At 33.7% G+C, this 18,689-nt stretch overlaps 1 protein-coding gene across 7 annotated transcripts in view; it reads right to left on the minus strand.

The window, feature by feature from the left end:
- Positions 1 to 18,689, minus strand: part of BBS9 (Bardet-Biedl syndrome 9) — a 445,438-nt gene that overhangs the window by 237,829 nt on the left and 188,920 nt on the right. For 5 of the 7 annotated variants that reach the window (XM_060305434.2, XM_060305433.2, XM_060305432.2 and 2 more), the window contains exons 16-17: positions 17,636 to 17,650; positions 12,586 to 12,726 (exon numbers count right to left, since the gene is read on the minus strand). In XM_060305434.2, the coding sequence (XP_060161417.1) occupies positions 12,586 to 12,726; positions 17,636 to 17,650 (156 nt within the window). The remainder of the gene's footprint in view (positions 1 to 12,585; positions 12,727 to 17,635; positions 17,651 to 18,689) is intronic. The other 2 variants (XM_060305435.2, XM_060305437.2) reach the window with 1 other exon arrangement.

Genomic DNA, 18,689 nt, shown 5'->3' on the forward strand with positions numbered 1-18,689 from the left:
AAACTGTGATTAAAAATATTCCAACAAACAAAAGCCCAGAACCAGATGGCCTCACAGACGAATTCTATCAAACATTTAGAGAAAAGCTAACACCTATCCGTCTCAAACTCTTCCAAAACATAGCAGAGGGAGAATCACTCCCAAACTCATTCTACGAAACCACCATCACCCTGATACCAAAACCAGAAAAAGATGTCACAAAGAAAGAAAATTACAGGGCAATACACTGATGAACATAGATGCAAAAATTCTCAACAAAATACTAGCAAACAGAATCCAACAGCACATTAAAAGCATCATACACCATGATGAATTGGGGTTTATCCCAGGAATGCAAGGATTCTTCAATATACACAAATCAATCTATGTGATACACCATACAAACAAATTGGAGAAAAAAAAACTGTATGATCATCTCTATAGATGCAGAAAAAGCTTTTGACAAAATTCAACACCCATTTATGATAAAAACCCTCCAGAGAGCAGGCACAGAGGGAACTTACCTCAACATAATAAAGTCCATATATGACAAACCCACAGCCAACATCATTCTCAATGGTGAAAACTAAACCCATTTCCACTAAGATCAGGAACAAGACAGGGTTGCCCACTCTCATCATTATTATTAAACACACTTTTGGAAGTTTTAGCCCAGCAATTAGAAAGGAAAAAGAAATAAAAGGAATCCAAATCGGAAAAGAAGAAGTAAAACTGCCATTGTTTGCAGATGACATGATACTATACATAGAGAATCCTAAAGAAAACTACTAGAGCTAATCAATGAATCTGGTAAAGTAGCAGAATACAAAATTAATGCACAGAAATCTCTTGCATTCCTATACATTAATGATGAAAAATCTGAAAGAGAAATGAAGGAAGCACTCCCATTTACCATGCAACATAAAGAATAAAATACCTAGGAATAAACCTACCCAAGGAGACAAAAGACCTGTATGCAGAAAACTCTAAGACACTGATGAAAGAAATTAAAGATGATACAAACAGATGGAGAGATAAACCATGTTCTTGGATTGGAAGAATCAACATTGAGAAAATGACTACACTACCCAAAGGAATCTACAGATTCAATGCAATCCCTATCAAAATACCAATGCCATTACTCACAGAACTAGAACAAAAAATGTCACAATTTGTATGGAAACACAAAAGACCCCAAATAACCAAAGCAATCTTAAGAAAGAAAAATGGAGCTGGAGGAATCAGGCTCCCTGACTTCAGACTATACTACAAAGCTACAGTAATCAAGACAGTATGGTACTGTACGAAAACAGAAATACAGATCAATGGACAGAATAGAAAGCCCAGAGATAAACCCACGCACATATAGTCACCTTATTTTTGATAAAGGAGGCAAGAATATACAATGGAGAAAAGACAGCCTCGTCAATAAGTGGTGCTGGGAAAACTGGACGGCTACATTTAAAAGAATGAAACTAGAACACTCCCAAACACCATACACAAAAATAAACTCAAAATGGATTAAAGACCCAAATGTAAGGCCAGACACTATAAAACTATTAGAGGAAAACATAGGTAGAACACTCTATGACATCAATCACAGCAAGATCCTTTTTGACCCACCTCCTAGAGAAATGGAAATAAAAACAAAAATACACAAATGGGACCTAATGAAACTTAAAAGCTTTCCCACAGCAAAGGAAACCATAAACAGGATGAAAAGACAACCCTCAGATTGGGAGAAAATATTTGCAAATGAAGCAACTGACAAAGGATTAATCTCCAAAATTTACAAGCAGCTCATGGAGCTCAATATCAAAAAAATAAACAACCCAATCCAAAAATGGGCAGAAGACATAAATAGACATTTCTCCATGGACGATATACAGATTGCCAACAAACACATGAAAGATTGCTCAACATCACTAATCATTGGAGCAATGCAAATCAAATCTACAAAGAGGTATCACCTCACACCAGTCAGAATGGCCATCACCAAAAAGTCTACAAACAATAAATGCTGGAGAGGGTGTAGAGAAAAGGGAACCATCTTGCACTGTTGTTGGGAATGTAAATTGATACACCCACTATGGAGAACAGTATGAAGGTTCCTTAAAAAACTAAAAATAGAACTACTATACCACCCAGCAATCCCACTCCTGGGCATATACCCTGAGAAAACCATAATTCAAAAAGAGTCATGTACCACAATGTTCACTGCAGCTCTATTTACAATAGCTAGGACATGGAAGCAACCTAAGTGTCCATCAACAGATGAATGGATAAAGAAGATGTGGCACATATATACAATGGAATATTACTCAGCCATAAAAAGAAATGAAATTGAGTTATTTGTAGTGAGGTGGATGGACGTAGAGTCTGTCATACAGGATTAAGTAAGTCAGAAAGAGAAAAACTAATATCATATGCTAACACACATATATGGAATCAAAAAAAAAAAGGTTCTGAAGAACCTATGGGCAGGAAAGGAATAAAGAAGCAGATGTAGAGAATGGACTTCAGGACACAGGGAGGAGGAAGGGTAAGCTGGAACGAAGTGAGAGAGTGGGATGGACTTATATATACTACCAAATAGATAGCTAGTGGGAAGCTGTTGCATAGCACAGAGAGATAAGCTCGGTGCTTTGTGACCACCTACAGGGGTGGGATAGGGAGGGTGGGAGGGAGACACAACAGGCAGGAGACATGGTGATATATGTATATGTATAGCTGATTCACTTTGTTATAAAGCAGAAGCTGGCACACCATTGTAAAGCAATTATACTCCAATAAAGATGTTAAAATATATATCTTAACAAACACCAAGCACAAGCAAAATAAAAATACAACAAAACCAAAAAAACTATACCAAGGTACAACAAAGATGAATTTCTTAAAGGAAAAAATCTTAAAAACAGCCAGAGAGAAAAGACATATTACATGTAGAGGTACAGCTTATGTCTTAATGCAATGCCAGAAAACAAGGGAGTAATATCTTTACAATATTGAAAGAAAAACATTGTCAACCTACAATCTTTACCTAGTGAAAATAACTTTCAAGAAAATGGTGAAAAAATACATTTTCAGACCTACAAAAGCTGAAAAAATTCATCACTAGTATTTCTCCAGTAAAAGAAATGTTAACAAAGTACTTCAAGAAAAAGGAAAATGATACCAGATGGAACCTGGTTCTACACAAAGGAATGAAGAGCAGTGGAAAAGGTAACTCCATGAGTAAATATATAAGATCATTGTCTTAATAATTAATATCTCTTAAAAGGAGAATCACTGTACATGTATAACTGAATTACTCTGCTGTACACCTGAAACTAACAGAACATTGTTAATCAACTATACTCCAATATAAAAAAAATTCTAAAAAAGATAATCACTGTTTAAAGCAAAATTCATAACAATGTATTACAAGGTTTATAATAATATATGTAGATATAAAACAACAATAGCACAAAGGCTGGGAGGGGAGAAATGGAAGTATACTATTGTACGAGTCTTATAGTATGTTTGAGGCATTATACTATCACCTAAAGATAGACTGTGATAAGTTAAAGATGTATACAGTATTATGCATCTGTGCATTTTTGACAGGGAAATATTGCTTCCAAAGGGGCAAAAATCAATTTATAGGGTTCATCCATTGTAAAGCAATTACACTCCAATAAAGATGTTAAAAAAAATTTATAGGGTTCAGAAAAATCTTACTCATTTTATCTATAAAAACAGATATTCATATAGAATATGAACAGATATACAGGATTATCTGTGGTACTAAAACTGTGCAGAGGGGCTGATTAAGAAAAAGATTCTAAATAGTCTTGTGGAGAAAATAATAAAAGAAAGGTTGAGAAACACTGCCATAATCTTCAAAGAAGCAACTAAATTAACACTAGGTGGTATAGTGAGTAAGACAACAAAGGAGATAAAATGGAATCATAAAACATACTCAATTCAAAAGAATGCAGGAGGGGACTTCCCTGGCGGTCCAGTGGTTGACTTCACCTTCCTAGGGGCAAGACGGGAATAAAGATGCAGACCTACTAGAGAATGGATTGGAGGATATGGGGAGGGGGAAGGGTATGCTGGGATAAAGTGAGAGAGTGGACTGGACATATATACACTACCAAACGTAAAACAGATAGCTAGTGGGAAGCAGCCGCATAGCACAGGGAGATCAGCTCAGTGCTTTGTGACCACCTAGAGGGGTGGGACAGGGAGGGTGGGAGGGAGGGAGATGAAAGAGGGAAGAAATATGGGGACATATGTATATGTATAACTCATTCATTTGTTATAAAGCAGAAACTAACACACCATTGTAAAGCAATTATACTCCAATAAAGATATTAAAAAAAAAAAAAAGACTTTGCATTCCAATGAAGGGGGTGCGGGTTTGATCCCTGGTCGGGGAGCTAAGATCCCACAAGCCTCATGACCAATAAACCAAAACATAAAAAAAAACAGAAGCAATATTGTAACAAATTCAATAAAGACTTTTAAAATGGTCCACATCAAAAAATTCTTAAAAAAAAAAAAAGAATGCAGAAAAAAAAAAACCCGATGAGGCAAATAGAAAACAAAGAGCAAGATGGTAGATTTAAAGCCAACCATATCAATAATCACATTAAAAATAAATGGTCTAGGGACTTCCCTGGTGGCACAGTGGTTAAGAGTCCGCCTGCCAATGCAGGGGACACGGGTTCGAGCCCTGGTCTGGGAAGATCGCACATGCCGCGGAGCAACTAAGCCCATGAGCCACAACTACCGAGCCTGTGCTCTAGAGCCTGAGAGCCACAACTACTGAGTCCACGTGCCACAGCTACTGAAGCCCGTGTGCCTAGAGCCCATGCTCCACAACAAGAGACGCCACCACAATGAGAAGCTCGCACACTGCAATGAAGAGTAGCCCCCGCTTGCCACAACTAGAGAAAGCCCGTGCACAGCAATGAAGACCCAACGCAGCCAAAAATAAGTAAATAAATTTATAACAAAAAAAAGGTCTAAACACCCCAATTAAAAGACAGATAATATTGTATTGCATTAAAAAAGCCAAGACTCAACTGTATGCTACCTATAAGAAACCTACTTTAAATATAAAGATGTAAACATCTTAAAAGTAAAAAAAGGAAATATACATATATATCACTGTAACACTAGACAAAAGAAAGTTGGAATAGCTATATTAATATCATAAAAGTAGATTTTAGAGCAAAGAATATTAAGAAAGACCGAGACTATTTCATAATAATCAAGAGAACATTATACACCTAAACTTTCATGTGCCTAAAACGGAGCTTTAAAATGTATGAAGCAAAAACTTCAGATCTGCAAAAAAAAGAAAAGAAATAGACAAATTATAGTTGAAGACTTCAACAAACTACTCTCAATAATTGACACATGTAGACAGAAAATCAGTAAGGATATAGAAGATTAAAAACATTATCAGAAAACTTGCCTTAACTGACATTTACATAAGATCCCACCCTACAACAGAAGAAAATACATTATTTTCCAATGCATGTGGAACATTTATAAAAACAGTCCTATCTTGGGGCCATTAAATAAGTTTCAATAAATTTAAAAGGATTCGAGGCATACAAAGTATGTTTTCCTACCACAGTGAAACTGAATTCCAAATCAATAACAAAAGTTGTACGGAAAATCCCCAAGAATTTGGAAACTACATACCATACTTCTAAATAACACTAGGGTCAAAAAAGAAATCAAAAGGGGAATTTAAAACTGTTTTATACTGAATGAAAATTAAAAACACAACATTCCATAATTTGTAGGATGCAGCTAAAGCAATAGTTAGAGAAAATTTTATAGCATTAACCAACTAACCAAGGAAAGAAAATTAAACCCAAAGTAAGCAGAAGAAAGGAATATGAGAGAAATGAAAAGGAATAGAAAACAAAAAATAAAAAGAGGAAATGAATGAAACCAAAAGCTGGATTTTCAAAACGAGATAAAATGGATAAACCTCTAGTCAACAGATCAGGAACAAAAAAGAGAGAAAACACAAATTAGCAGTATCAGTAATGAGTGAGTTGTCATCACTACAGATTCTACAGATATTAAAAGGATCAGAAAATATTATGAACAACCTTATGCCAATAAATTCAACAACTCAGATGAAATGTACATATTCCTTGAAAGACAGAAACTAACAAAGTTCACTCAATATGAAATAGATAACCTAAGAGGTCTATATCTTTTGAAGAAATTGAATTTGTAGTTTAAAAGCTATCCCATACAGAAAACTCTATGTCTGGAAAACTTCCCTAGTGAATTCTTCCAACTATTTAAGCAAAAAATAATACCAATTCTGCACACTGTTCAAAAAAATTGAAGGGAGGTAAATATTTTCCAATTCATTCCATAAACTCCACATTAATGACACAAAATTATAAAGAAGCAAATTTACAGATCAATATCCCTTATAAACACAGATGTAAAAATTATAAACTAAAGTTTAACAAATTAAATCCCACAGTCTATTGAAAGGAAAATACATCATGATAAAGTATGATTTATCTCAAGAATGCACAGTAGGGCTAACATTAAAAAATTAATCAATGTAATCCACCTATTAACAGACTAAAGAAGAAAATGATATAAAATATCTCAATTGATGTAGAAAAAGCATTGAAAAAATTAAATATCTATTCCTAATAAAACCCATAGCAAACCTGGTATAAAAGGGAACTTCCCCAAGCTGGTAAAGGACACCTACAAAATACTTACATCTAAACATATTTAATGCTGAAAGACTGAATGTCTGCTCTCACCATTACTATTCAACATCGTCCCAGAGTTCTAGCCAAGGTTAAAAAGCAAGCAAAAAATAAACAAACTGAATCTCCAGACTGGCAAGGAAGAGGTAAAACTGTTTTCACTTACAGATGACATGATCATCTATGTAGAAAATCTGATTAAATCTACAAAAAGAAAGCTAGTAGAAACAATGTTGTGTGATACAAGATCAACATACAAAAACCAATTGTATTTCTATGTACTAGGAAAGAACAATTTGAAATTGAAATAAAACACTACAATTTGCAATCACATCAAAATATATTTTAGGGATAAATCTGACAGAGATTTGTAAGACCTGTACATTGAAAACTACAAACCCTTAGTGAGAAAAATAAAATATGCCCGAAATAAAGGAAGGTCTCTACTTTCATCTTAAGAAACTAGGATAAGTGGAGCAAATTTTACCATGTTCAATATTGTTAAGATGTTGTTTCTCTCCAAATTGATCTATAGAATTAGATCAGTTGAAATCCCAATTCCAATCAAAATCTCAGGCATTTTTTAAATTGATAAGCCGATTCTAAGATTCATGTGAAAATGCAAATGATCTAGAACATCCAAGACAACTTTGAAAATAAAAGAATAAAGTTGGAGAAATTTCACTACCTGACTTCTAGACTTATATATAGTAATTAAGACACTATGCTACTGGTATATAGCAATATTGATGGGCAAAGACAAATAGATCAATGGAACAAACTGAGCAGAAATATATATATACATTCTGATTATTTATATAGTCCTATGATATACATTCAGATGATTTTCAACAACTTTGCAAAGGTGATTCAGTAGAAAAAACAGTCTTTTCAAAAGTAGTTTGGCGGAATTCCCTGGTAGTCCAGCGGTTAGGACTCCACACTTCCACTGCAGGGGGCACGGGTTCAATCCCTGGTTGGGAAACTAAGATCCCTCAAGCCGCGTGGTGAAGCAAAAAAAAAAAAAAAAGTAGTGCTGGAACATTAGATACTCATATGCAAAAATATGAATTTTATCCATATCTCACACCATACATAAATATCAACTTAAAATGGATAAGAGCCCTAAATAGAAAACAGAAAACTAGAAAACTTCTAGAAAAACATGTACAAGAAAAACTTTGTAATCTTGAGTTAGGCAAAAATTTCTCAGATATAACATTAAAATCATGATCCATAAAAGAAAAAACAGATAAATTGGGCTTTATCAAAATTAAGAACTTCTCTTCCAAAGACACTGTTAAAAGAATGAGAAGACATGCCATAGACTGGGAGAAAATATGTGCAAGTCATATAATCTGAAAAGGGAATGAAAGAAGGCAGACAAAAAAGAACACATACTGAGTAATTCCATTTTATAAAGCTTCAGAAAGTGCAAACTAATCTATAGTGACAGAAAGGAAACCAGTGGTTGCCAGGGGATGGGGGAAAAACGGATCACAAAGGGGCACAAGGAAGCTCTTTGGGGTGATGGATATTTTCTGCATCATGATTTCAGGGATGGTGTCAAAGGTATATACAAACACCAAAACTTACCAAATTGTATACTTTATACATGTGTACATAAGTTATACTTCAATAAAGTTGTTTTTTATAAAAACAAAAAATGTACTGAAGCTGTGTTTCAGAATTAAAGAATGTATTAAAATGTACCAGAAGAAAATATAATTAATATTTTATAACCTTAAAATAGAAATCATTCTAAGCACAACATGAAAACTTGAAACTAAATAAAACAGTTATAAAATTAAATTTTAAAATAAATTTTACTACCTAAAAATATAAACCTTATATGTTAAAAGAATACAAGTAGTTAATAACAATTACAAAATTTCTATGCTAACAAATAATTTAGAAATGCAAATTTTAAAAAGAGATGTCATATTTCACCTAACCATGTCAAAAATTTTAAAAGCTTTAAATCCAGCTGCTATCCTGGGTACAAACCCTGATGTTGGGCTTGTAACCTGATACAGTTATTCTGGAAGTAACTTTGGCATTTGAATAAAGTTTTCAAATGTGCATATCCTTTAACTCAGTCATTTATCTTCAAGGAATTTCTCCAAAGAGAAACAGAGAAGTACAAAAAAGCTATGTACATGGCACCCCTAAACAATAGAATATTATGTAAACATTAAAATACAAATTCGTTGACAATAAAAGGCTGCTACAATAGCACGCTATTTGTTATTACTTTTTTTTTTTTTTTTTTTTGCGGTACGCGGGCCTCTCACTGTTGTGGCCTCTCCCGTTGCGGAGCACAGGCTCCGGACGCGCAGGCTCAGCGGCCATGGCTCACGGGCCCAGCCGCTTCGCGGCATGTGGGATCCTCCCGGACCGGGGCACAAACCCGTGTCCCCTGCATCGGCAGGCGGGCTCTCAACCACTGAGCCACCAGGGAAGCCCTGTTATTACATTTATGTAAAATTTTTGTGTAAAATTACTGGTATCATGGCATACACTGAATGTCAGCTAATTTAACATCTATTCCCAGCCTCTTTTTCCCCAGCCCATCTACATTAGTTCTCAGCCCCCTTTACTGCTAGAAGAGGCCATGTGACAGTATTTTGGCTATTGAGGCCTAAGTAGAAATCTCCTAAGAAGTTTATGGAAACATGCCTTTCTGATAAAAGTTACAGTCATTGCTATAGCTATTTCTTTCCCCTACCTCCTGCCCTGTAGTCAGTTATGATGACTTAAGCCAAAGCAGCTATCTTATTGCCATGGAACAAGCCAACACACTAGAAAATGCACATTGCAAAGAAAGAAAAAAGCTGGGTCTTTGATAACATTCACAAACCACTATACCAGCTTCCATTGCCCACTTGTGGACCTCTCTTTATTTGAGATAAAAAATACATATTACCTTGCTTAAGTCACATTTAGCTAAAATCACTCCAGATAATTATTTATATATATATGTAAATAAATATTTTCTATATAGCCATTAAGCATATTAAAGCTTTTTATAATTATAATATTCTCTACTGGCCAGTATTTGGGGCACTAGACACCTCCATTCAAACACTGTTGATAGAGTTAACTAGTATGGCCCTTCAGGAAGTCAATTTTACATTATATTTCAAAAGCTTTAAAAATACTATTATCCTTTGCTTGACTCAGTAATTCCACTTTTACATATTCATCAAAGAAGTAATAATAGGGCTTCCCTGGTGGCGCAGTGGTTGAGAGTCCGCCTGCCGATGCAGGGGACACGGGTTCGTGCCCCGGTCTGGGAAGATCCCACATGCCGCGGAGCGGCTGGGCCCGTGAGCCATGGCCGCTGAGCCTGCACATCCAGAGCCTGTGCTCCGCAACGGGAGAGGCCACAACAGTGAGAGGCCCGCATACCGCAAAAAAAAAAAAGAAATAATAAATTTAGAGAAATATTGCTATAATATATTTACAATATTAATACACTGAAAACAACATAAATATAGAAAAATATAATGCTGGCCAAATTATTTATGATAGAATAGTATGTAATCATTAAAATCATAAAATAAAAAATCTAATTATATAGAAAGGTGTCTCACAGCAATATGCAAAGTAATATTCTTTGGGGGGATGAAATGCTTAGAAAAAATATTTTTTAAAAGAGTAGGGAAATGTAATGAAATATAAGTAGATATTGCTGGGTGTAAGAATTACCAGTAACTTTCATTTTCTTCTTTTTGGTTATTCATTCCTAAATTTCACATTTCTTTTGTAATAACAAAAATTAATTTTAAATATACAAAAAAAAAGAACTGAAATAGACAAATAGGAAGAGATGTAGATTAAAAGTAGTTTTATTTCTTCTCTATGAATATCATTAATTTTATTTCCGTTAAAAAATAACTTGTAATAGCAACTTTAACATCATATATAGCAAGAGTGAAACGTATCATGAAAAGTGAAAAAGTAGCAAGAGTACTTCTTTTAAACAATTACAGGATTCCAGCATGTTTAATATTAACACAAATCTGGAAACTCAAAAAAAGAACAAAACTATATTACATAAATTGACTCAGGGGAAATTTTTAAAATTTGTCATTGAGTCCCATTTCTAAAGTGAATAAGAAGCAAATATATGCTGACGAGCCTAAGATACCTGTGACATCAAAACAACTGAGTCCAAAATCAGGACAGATGAGTTATAAGCTTTCCTTAGTACTTCTTAACCAATCCATAGCTTACAGAGTTTCCCTCTCTGGTCAAAAGCATACATTCTTATTCAATCTCTATCGGTTTCAGTCATCTACAGTAAAGATTGACCACTCAGAAGCCAGAGTCTTAAACATTTTTCAAAGGCATCAATAAATTTGGTACGCAACATACAATTTCCAACTATGTTGTCAGGATAGAATACGAGACCAAGGAACTAGTATGTTTGCATAAGATGTTATAAAGGTAGTGACTCTGTGCCTTTTTTTTTTTTTTTTTTTTTCTTTTTTTGGTACGCGGGCCTCTCACTGTTGTGGCCTCTCCCGTTGCGGAGCACAGGCTCCGGATGCACAGGCTCAGCGGCCATGGCTCACGGGCCCAGCTGCTCCGCGGCATGTGGGATCCTCCCGGACCGGGGCACGAACCCGCGTCCCCTGCATCGGCAGGAGGACTCTCAACCACTGCGCCACCAGGGAAGCCCCTCTCTGCCTTTTTTATAATCCAAATTTGTTATAAGAAAATTGACGAAGAAGAAAGGGAATGAAAGGGAATTAGAAACCAAAAAGTACAAAACTATTTGCTAACTACACACACACACACACACACACACACACACACTCTCTCATTCATTCAAACTCATTCAAACTAGATTAACTGTAATAAAGAGCATCTTGGAGATTTTTCATAGAGTTATATATAAATAAAGCTTTTAAAAACACTTCAAATTAATGAAAAATAAATTTTAATCACTTTAAGTAGGTAATAACACAAAAGTTGACTTACCATAAATTTCTAAACCTTGTGGGAAATACTTGTATTCTAAATCCATTCACTAATGCAAGGATGAAGATGCATCTTACAGTCAACAGTGCTGATTTTTAATGATGGATTTAAAAGGGTCGATTTAATTCCCAGATTATTTTTTTTAATTCCACCTCATCACCAAGAAAGGTACTAGATGCGACACATTAGAAACCCTGGCAACTAAAGATGTTTTATCCAAACAATGCCTCTCTCTTTTCTAAGCTACTCGAAAAGAAAAACCAACACCTGGAGAAAGTCACACCTTCACAAATTACCAATAATGTTCACTGTGATATTCTAGCTTTATACATGTAGCCCCTTCTAAAGCACTGGAGGCAAAGAATGAACATTGCCCCCTCCAGCTGCTGAAGACAGCACAACCACACAGAGTACCTACTTATGAGGTTACTTTTCAGGGGCATAAGAATATGCTTTTAAAAGGTACCTTTCCAAAAACCTACAATGAAGACAAATAATAAATATTTACATGCTTAGAAAAGGGATATATTTGAAAACCTACAATAAAGATGAATAATAAATATTTACATTCCAAGCCAAAAAATTCCACAGTCTAAAAAGAAACATCTGATGTTTTCATTTCTGAATACTGAAGCAAAATAATGATTATAATAATTTTAATCAAACTTAAAAGGTACGCTTTATTACCTTGTTGATATAAGCTATTTCCTTTGAACCCGCAAACAGAACGAAAAAATCCTTGAGGCACTTTTATATTCTGACTTAACAATTATCTGATAATTACCCCATCATTACCTGCTGATGAAGGATTCCATTCTAAATTCTTAACATTTCTGATGTTACAGGCATGTTACTTCAAGAGTCCTACCTGGAAAGAGACTGAGAAGACTGACTGGAGATTTGTTGGTATCAATAGTTAGTTTGTGGCTTGCAGTTTTTGAAGGCTGGCCTGGTAAGCAGATTAATTTCAGGGGAAGTCTAAACTTACATTGGCTAACTCGAGGAATGCCTGAAATAAAGAGAAACATATATTCATAAATTTGACAAATAAGAAAAATATTGTACTACTAATAGTAGTACATAGTAGCAACATATCTTAGTTTAAATGTTTGTTACCTGCCCATTTCATTTAGCATAACTGAAATAACTAGAAAGCATTATCATAATTTATGTTTTTACTTTATTGTCAAAAAGTGTAAGGCAAAAATAAAATCTTAAAAAGGAGCATAGGGGTAAACTCTGCCTTTAATAGTAATATCATATTTTAAAAATCATCACAGTTGAATGCTATATAAAACATAATATGTAGTTATATTCAATTACTGAACTGTCTTTAAGACCTTCAAAGCTCTAGCCCTAACCCAAGACTATCTGCTAAAACGAGCAAAGAATATGAAATTTATATCAGGAAGACTCTATATGACCATATCTAATCATTTCTTTACCCCCCCGAATTTTTTAATTTTTGTTTTTTTACTTATTGGAGATTCAAAATACAATTAACAATTTGCAATAAATTATGAGCATGAAAGCAGAATTTGCCCTACTGAAGTTCTAATGAAGTTCATTCTAATGTCATTTTACACATCAATATGAAGAATATTACTTTCATACAAATTGAATTTTTCTCAATCCATTTAACTTTACATATCACTGTTAAGCAACATTTTGAAAGGCTTACATAGTCATTCAATTCTCAAATTTTTTCAGAAAGTATACAGGTATATTGAAATAAGTAACTGCATAAATAAATAACAATGAAGAGTTTTATATCAGAAGTTAAAGTTTTTAAAAATCATTCCTTTTAATATTTTTACAAAGAATGAAACTGAAACCAAAGCAAATTAAGCTCTCTACTTATAAATCAAGTAAAGCAATTCTACAACTTTAGTTCTCTCTCCTTTTATACTAGGATTCTATTTTTGACTGGGTAAGACAAAAGATAATATACAGAAAACTATATCTTAGTAAACTACTGTAGAAAAAAGGAAAACTTAAAATGTTCTACTCTACTGGATAGATCCACACATTAATTCCTTTATTTCTTTACGGTGGAGTCAGAGAGCAGCTTAAAAATAGCAAAAGCGGAAGCAGTAAAGTTTGGAGACATGATCCCAAATAGGATTCCTAGAATTAGCAATATATTTTGTTAATGCCAATTGGAGTTGTGTGGTTTACTCTATAACCAAGCTGGGAGTACACTTTTCAGAACTACTTATTCACTAGGATAGTAAGAGATCAACAATGGCAAGCATATTGATATATGAAGCCAATTAAATACTTTTTCAGAGCATGTGGAGCATATTTGTCATTCTCTTCAACATAATCTATTATCCATCAAATTTTACATAGCTCATTTTTTGCTCATAACCAACAGATGTTAAATTCACTTCTCCTGGAATCCTAGATGCAAACTATAACTGGTGTCTCTTCAGAGAAGTCCCAGGGTATTATTTCCTGACATTTTGTGAGGTTTTAGAGGCATGTGTATTTGTACTTTAAAATGATGAAATGTTTTGACTCAAAATATTATGGTAACGTGATCTAAGCTACTGCTCAGACCACAACTATCAATAACACTACAAAAAATATTACAAAGCATTATTTTTTCCAACTTCATATATTCCATATATCCCCATATTATGGAAATATACCTACTAATGTTTTTCCTCTACAATATATAAATTACAGCCTCAATTAATAGATGCAGTCTGGAAAGAACAAGGAAACTGAAACCTAGTTCCAGTTCCTTCATTTTCAATGAATAGAATAACAGGGAAAAAATGCTTCATCTTCTGACAATCCTGTACATGCACAAAGAGAAGCTATCTTCTATGTACTTTCAACCAAAGTCTGAGCTAATTGTTCAAATAAAATTTGGCTGTAAATGCTCTTCTAAAACTACACTGCTGAAACTGTGGCTCTACTTCACTTGGACCAGGTACTGACTGAATTTGTGGTCAAACAAAATTAATCATGATCAACAACACTAGCCTTATGTTACTTAGATTATTACCCTAAAACTCCAAGAACCCAGAGCTAAAGAAACTGGTGGTGTATAAATGTTTCAGAAATTGAAACAAATGGATTGCAAGCACTAATAAACCCAAGAAGGGAAATACATTGTAACTCAATTCACAGCTCAGTTAAGTCAGTTAATGACAATATCACACACTAGGGCAATGGTCTGCAGTTGCTAAGATTTGAAGAACCCCTCCAGAATTTCTTTTCTCTCCAGGAATTGTAAACCTGTTTCACAGGACATTTGGAAAACATTACTTTGAAAAATGATGACACTCATACTTAATAAAATGATTATGGCTATTTTTTAAATGATGGCAGCTTGAAAAGTTTTACCATTGGGGGGGAAAAAAGGGTATGAAATCCTTTAGAAATCAGTTTAAGGAAACCATACCTTTAAAAAGAAAAATTATACTGCCAATATTTTATATTACTTCCCATCAAATTAAAACCCGAACATTTCAAAATATAATGTCTAGTATTTAGACATGGAGTTTATCAGTGGCACATTTCTATTGAGATTTACATTTTCTTAAGAAACTTGGAATGCAGATTTGGCTACCAGTTACTCTTCAGGCTATGACTGTAGCTAAGAACCTGAAGCCAGAAACATGTAGAGGTATGTGTGAGTATATGCATATGTGTATCTGTAATAAGGAAGGAAAGAATTATATTGCACTTAAAGACTTTCCAAAGTTGCTAGTAGGATAGCTTTCAACTCAGTTGAAAGAGCCTAACTGATCCTAACTGCCTACCATCAGTGATATTTAGTTGGCAAAACAGTCTCTATTTGGCTTATTCAACTCTCTGAATATAATGCTGAGAGAAAAGAAGAATTTGGTCATTTGTAATACTCAAATATTGGCCTACTCACTCATCACACTGACTTTTCCTACAGTTTTTAAACAAATATAATCACCTCTCCTTCAAACACGTCCCCTTCTAGCCTACTAGAGGAAATGGATAGTCGCAACTACCATGGTGCAATTAATCACAAAATTATTTAACACTTAGAGAGAAAATTCAGATCAAAATCACTCCTGACAGAACAATTTTTCCAGGAAGAGAATTCTAATTACCCCTGGCACACCCAAGAGACCAGTATCACTGTCAAGAGGGATGCCAAAATGTGCTTTAAAAAAAAGAAAAAAGAACTTATATACCAGAGTAGAATAACTATATCTATATATTACACATCTACATAATGCCTTTAGAACTCTTTCCAGGGGCCTGCTAGAGTCATTTCTTATTGAAAACAAGGAACCCCAAAGCAGTAGCAATGTCTGGTAGCCAGAATTTCCTTGATCCCTTCCTGTTATGTCTGGCTACGTACTGTGCTCCATCTGCAGTCATGTTTTACACTGCCCATGTCATGTAACTTTAATGCAGAAATAATGGAGACAAACTCTTATGGGACAACATAAAACCTCGTTTGCTTCTCTTTTTCCATATGTAAAAGCAGGACTGCTTATCTGCAATACAGCCTGAACAGATCAGGCCAATAAAATGGAAAAGTCTTTGAAATTTGAAGCCTTATGTAAGTAAGATCTAAGTGGCAACATATTATTTTCTTGCCTACTAGGTAAAGCTGAATATTTCAACTCTACTCCCTGAAGCTTAATTATAATTTTAAAATATATAATAAGAGATTATTAAAACCAGCTTCAGGTTTGCATTGAAATACTAAAATTTCCATATATTGTGATTTTTTTTTCTCATGGTTTGATCTGAATTTTTAGTAAGAGGAAATAAATTCCTTTCAATAATAACCTTTACTGATTTTTTTAAAACTCAAAACAAATAATTTAAATAATAATATTGTATTTTATAAAAGTTATTGCAAAATCTTATCAGTTACATGAAATCTTGCAAAGTAAAATGTAAATATTCATTATTAAAATTATTTTTAATAACCCAAATTCTAATTTGACAAGCATACTTTATACTATTAAGCTAAAAGCTTACTTCTATTAAAATATTTCTCATATAAATATATATTCACCTCCCAGACACTATGCAACTCAGGTTGTTGGCACCACCAAAACTATATGAGTAAATAATGCCATTATTTTTAAGTATTTTATTTATCTAATTATTACTAATTAATATTACCTAATACTAATCTAAAATGGCTATTAAACTAAGACAAACCATCACATTAAGTCTGTGTCTAGGAGGAAAAATAATCAAAGTAGAAGATCCTTATAGAGTACCTGTCATATAACCAGATACTATATAATCCTAAGTACTTGAACCCTGCTCTTAAAGAGCTCAAAAATCTACTAGGGGAACCTAAGGAACAAACTTAATGAAATTCATAGTATGATAAGTATTATAGCAGAGTAATAAACAAAGGATTTGGGGAAAACAAAATGGTGACAACACTGACCCAGGCAAGTTCAAGGGGTTAGTCCCTTGATGATATTCCCCCACAAATTCTAACAAGACAAGAAATAGGCCCATAGAATGAGTACACATGGCATTCTGATCAAAGAGGTGAATATTTTGGGGTATACAGAATCATACAATTTAGAATTCAGAATTTTTTTCCTTACTCTTTTTAAGTAAACCAAGATAACTGAGCATACAGGTAAATCACCAATGACTTACAAAAATAAGTTGTCAGTGGTGCCTTTGGTTTTGTTCAAAAAAGTCATGGAGCTTCATTGTTTCTCATGACTCTGAAACAACTAATAATGAATAACAAGTATCTATAAGTGGAAACATATACTAGCTTCTCCATAGCCAGATCAAGGCACTGAATCACCCTAAAGAGGTTGCTATAGTTAAAACAGTAGTCCATAAAAAGAATTCATTCATGGTATAATACCAATTGAATTAACTGACCAAATTTCAGTTCTGAAATTCATTTTGTTCTAAATTATCTTTTCACTTACCCTCAGGATTTCGATCTATCCATCAGAGGCAATTCAAAAAGGGATAGGGTAGAAAATGTAACAAATTATCTGTTATAAAATTACAACACAAACTTAACACATACCTGCTTAAAATATAATTTAAAATTTTGAAGATTCTTACAGATGATTTAAATGGCCCTCCAATAAAGATAAGCCGATTCACAATTGAAGAATGTAACATGAATAAATGAAATCTAACAATATATTTCATCCATTCTCAGAAATCCATGAGAGGGTGTTATTCCAGTATAAATGTGGCAAAAACAGGTAAAGATACATGATCTAGCCAAAAGCAAACCAGACTCAATATGTAAATGACATCAAGAGCATTAAATGAATTTTTTGGAAAAAATCTGAGTGAAAGACAAATATATAATATTAATATTTCCAGTTAGTCTTGCTTATATTATAACTTTAGTTAATAGATACTACTATGGAACAATGTCTATTTTTTTTCAGCTTGTCATGGTATTCTTTTACTTTTATAGACTTGTTTTTACTTTAACTTCTAATTAACTTTCAACCAATTAATGCCTATGCTCTTTGGTTTAGTAACAATTTATAGTCTTTCAAATTCTGTCTTTAGAAAAGCATAATAGCTAAAAATGGTATGTGCAACCATAAGCTCACTGAATGATTTTATAACTTTGTAATGAATTTTTAAGCCTTTTGTCCACTTGCTAGGTAATCCATTTCTTTATTTTCAACCACTATCACTACTTTTCTTTGAAAGCAAATGAAATAACGAGTTGAATTAAGGCATCAACAATCTCTATAACTACATACACAAGGTGTAGCAAAGATAAAAAGTATAATCATGCCTATGATTATTGAGATGTTCAGTTAATGATAAATGATCTAGAGATTTTAGCCAACATTTCCTGTTTTTTATTTCACAACTCAAAATTAAAATAACACTGAACATTTCAATGCTCTTTTCAGAAACATCCAACTAAGAAGTCCATCATTCTTTGATCCCTTACAGAAGATTTGTATTTCTCCAAAGCCAGCTTTCGCAAAGCCATTTAACCAT

Source organism: Globicephala melas, chromosome 9 (assembly GCF_963455315.2).
Source record: "Globicephala melas chromosome 9, mGloMel1.2, whole genome shotgun sequence".
Classification (NCBI taxonomy): Eukaryota; Metazoa; Chordata; class Mammalia; order Artiodactyla; family Delphinidae; genus Globicephala; species Globicephala melas.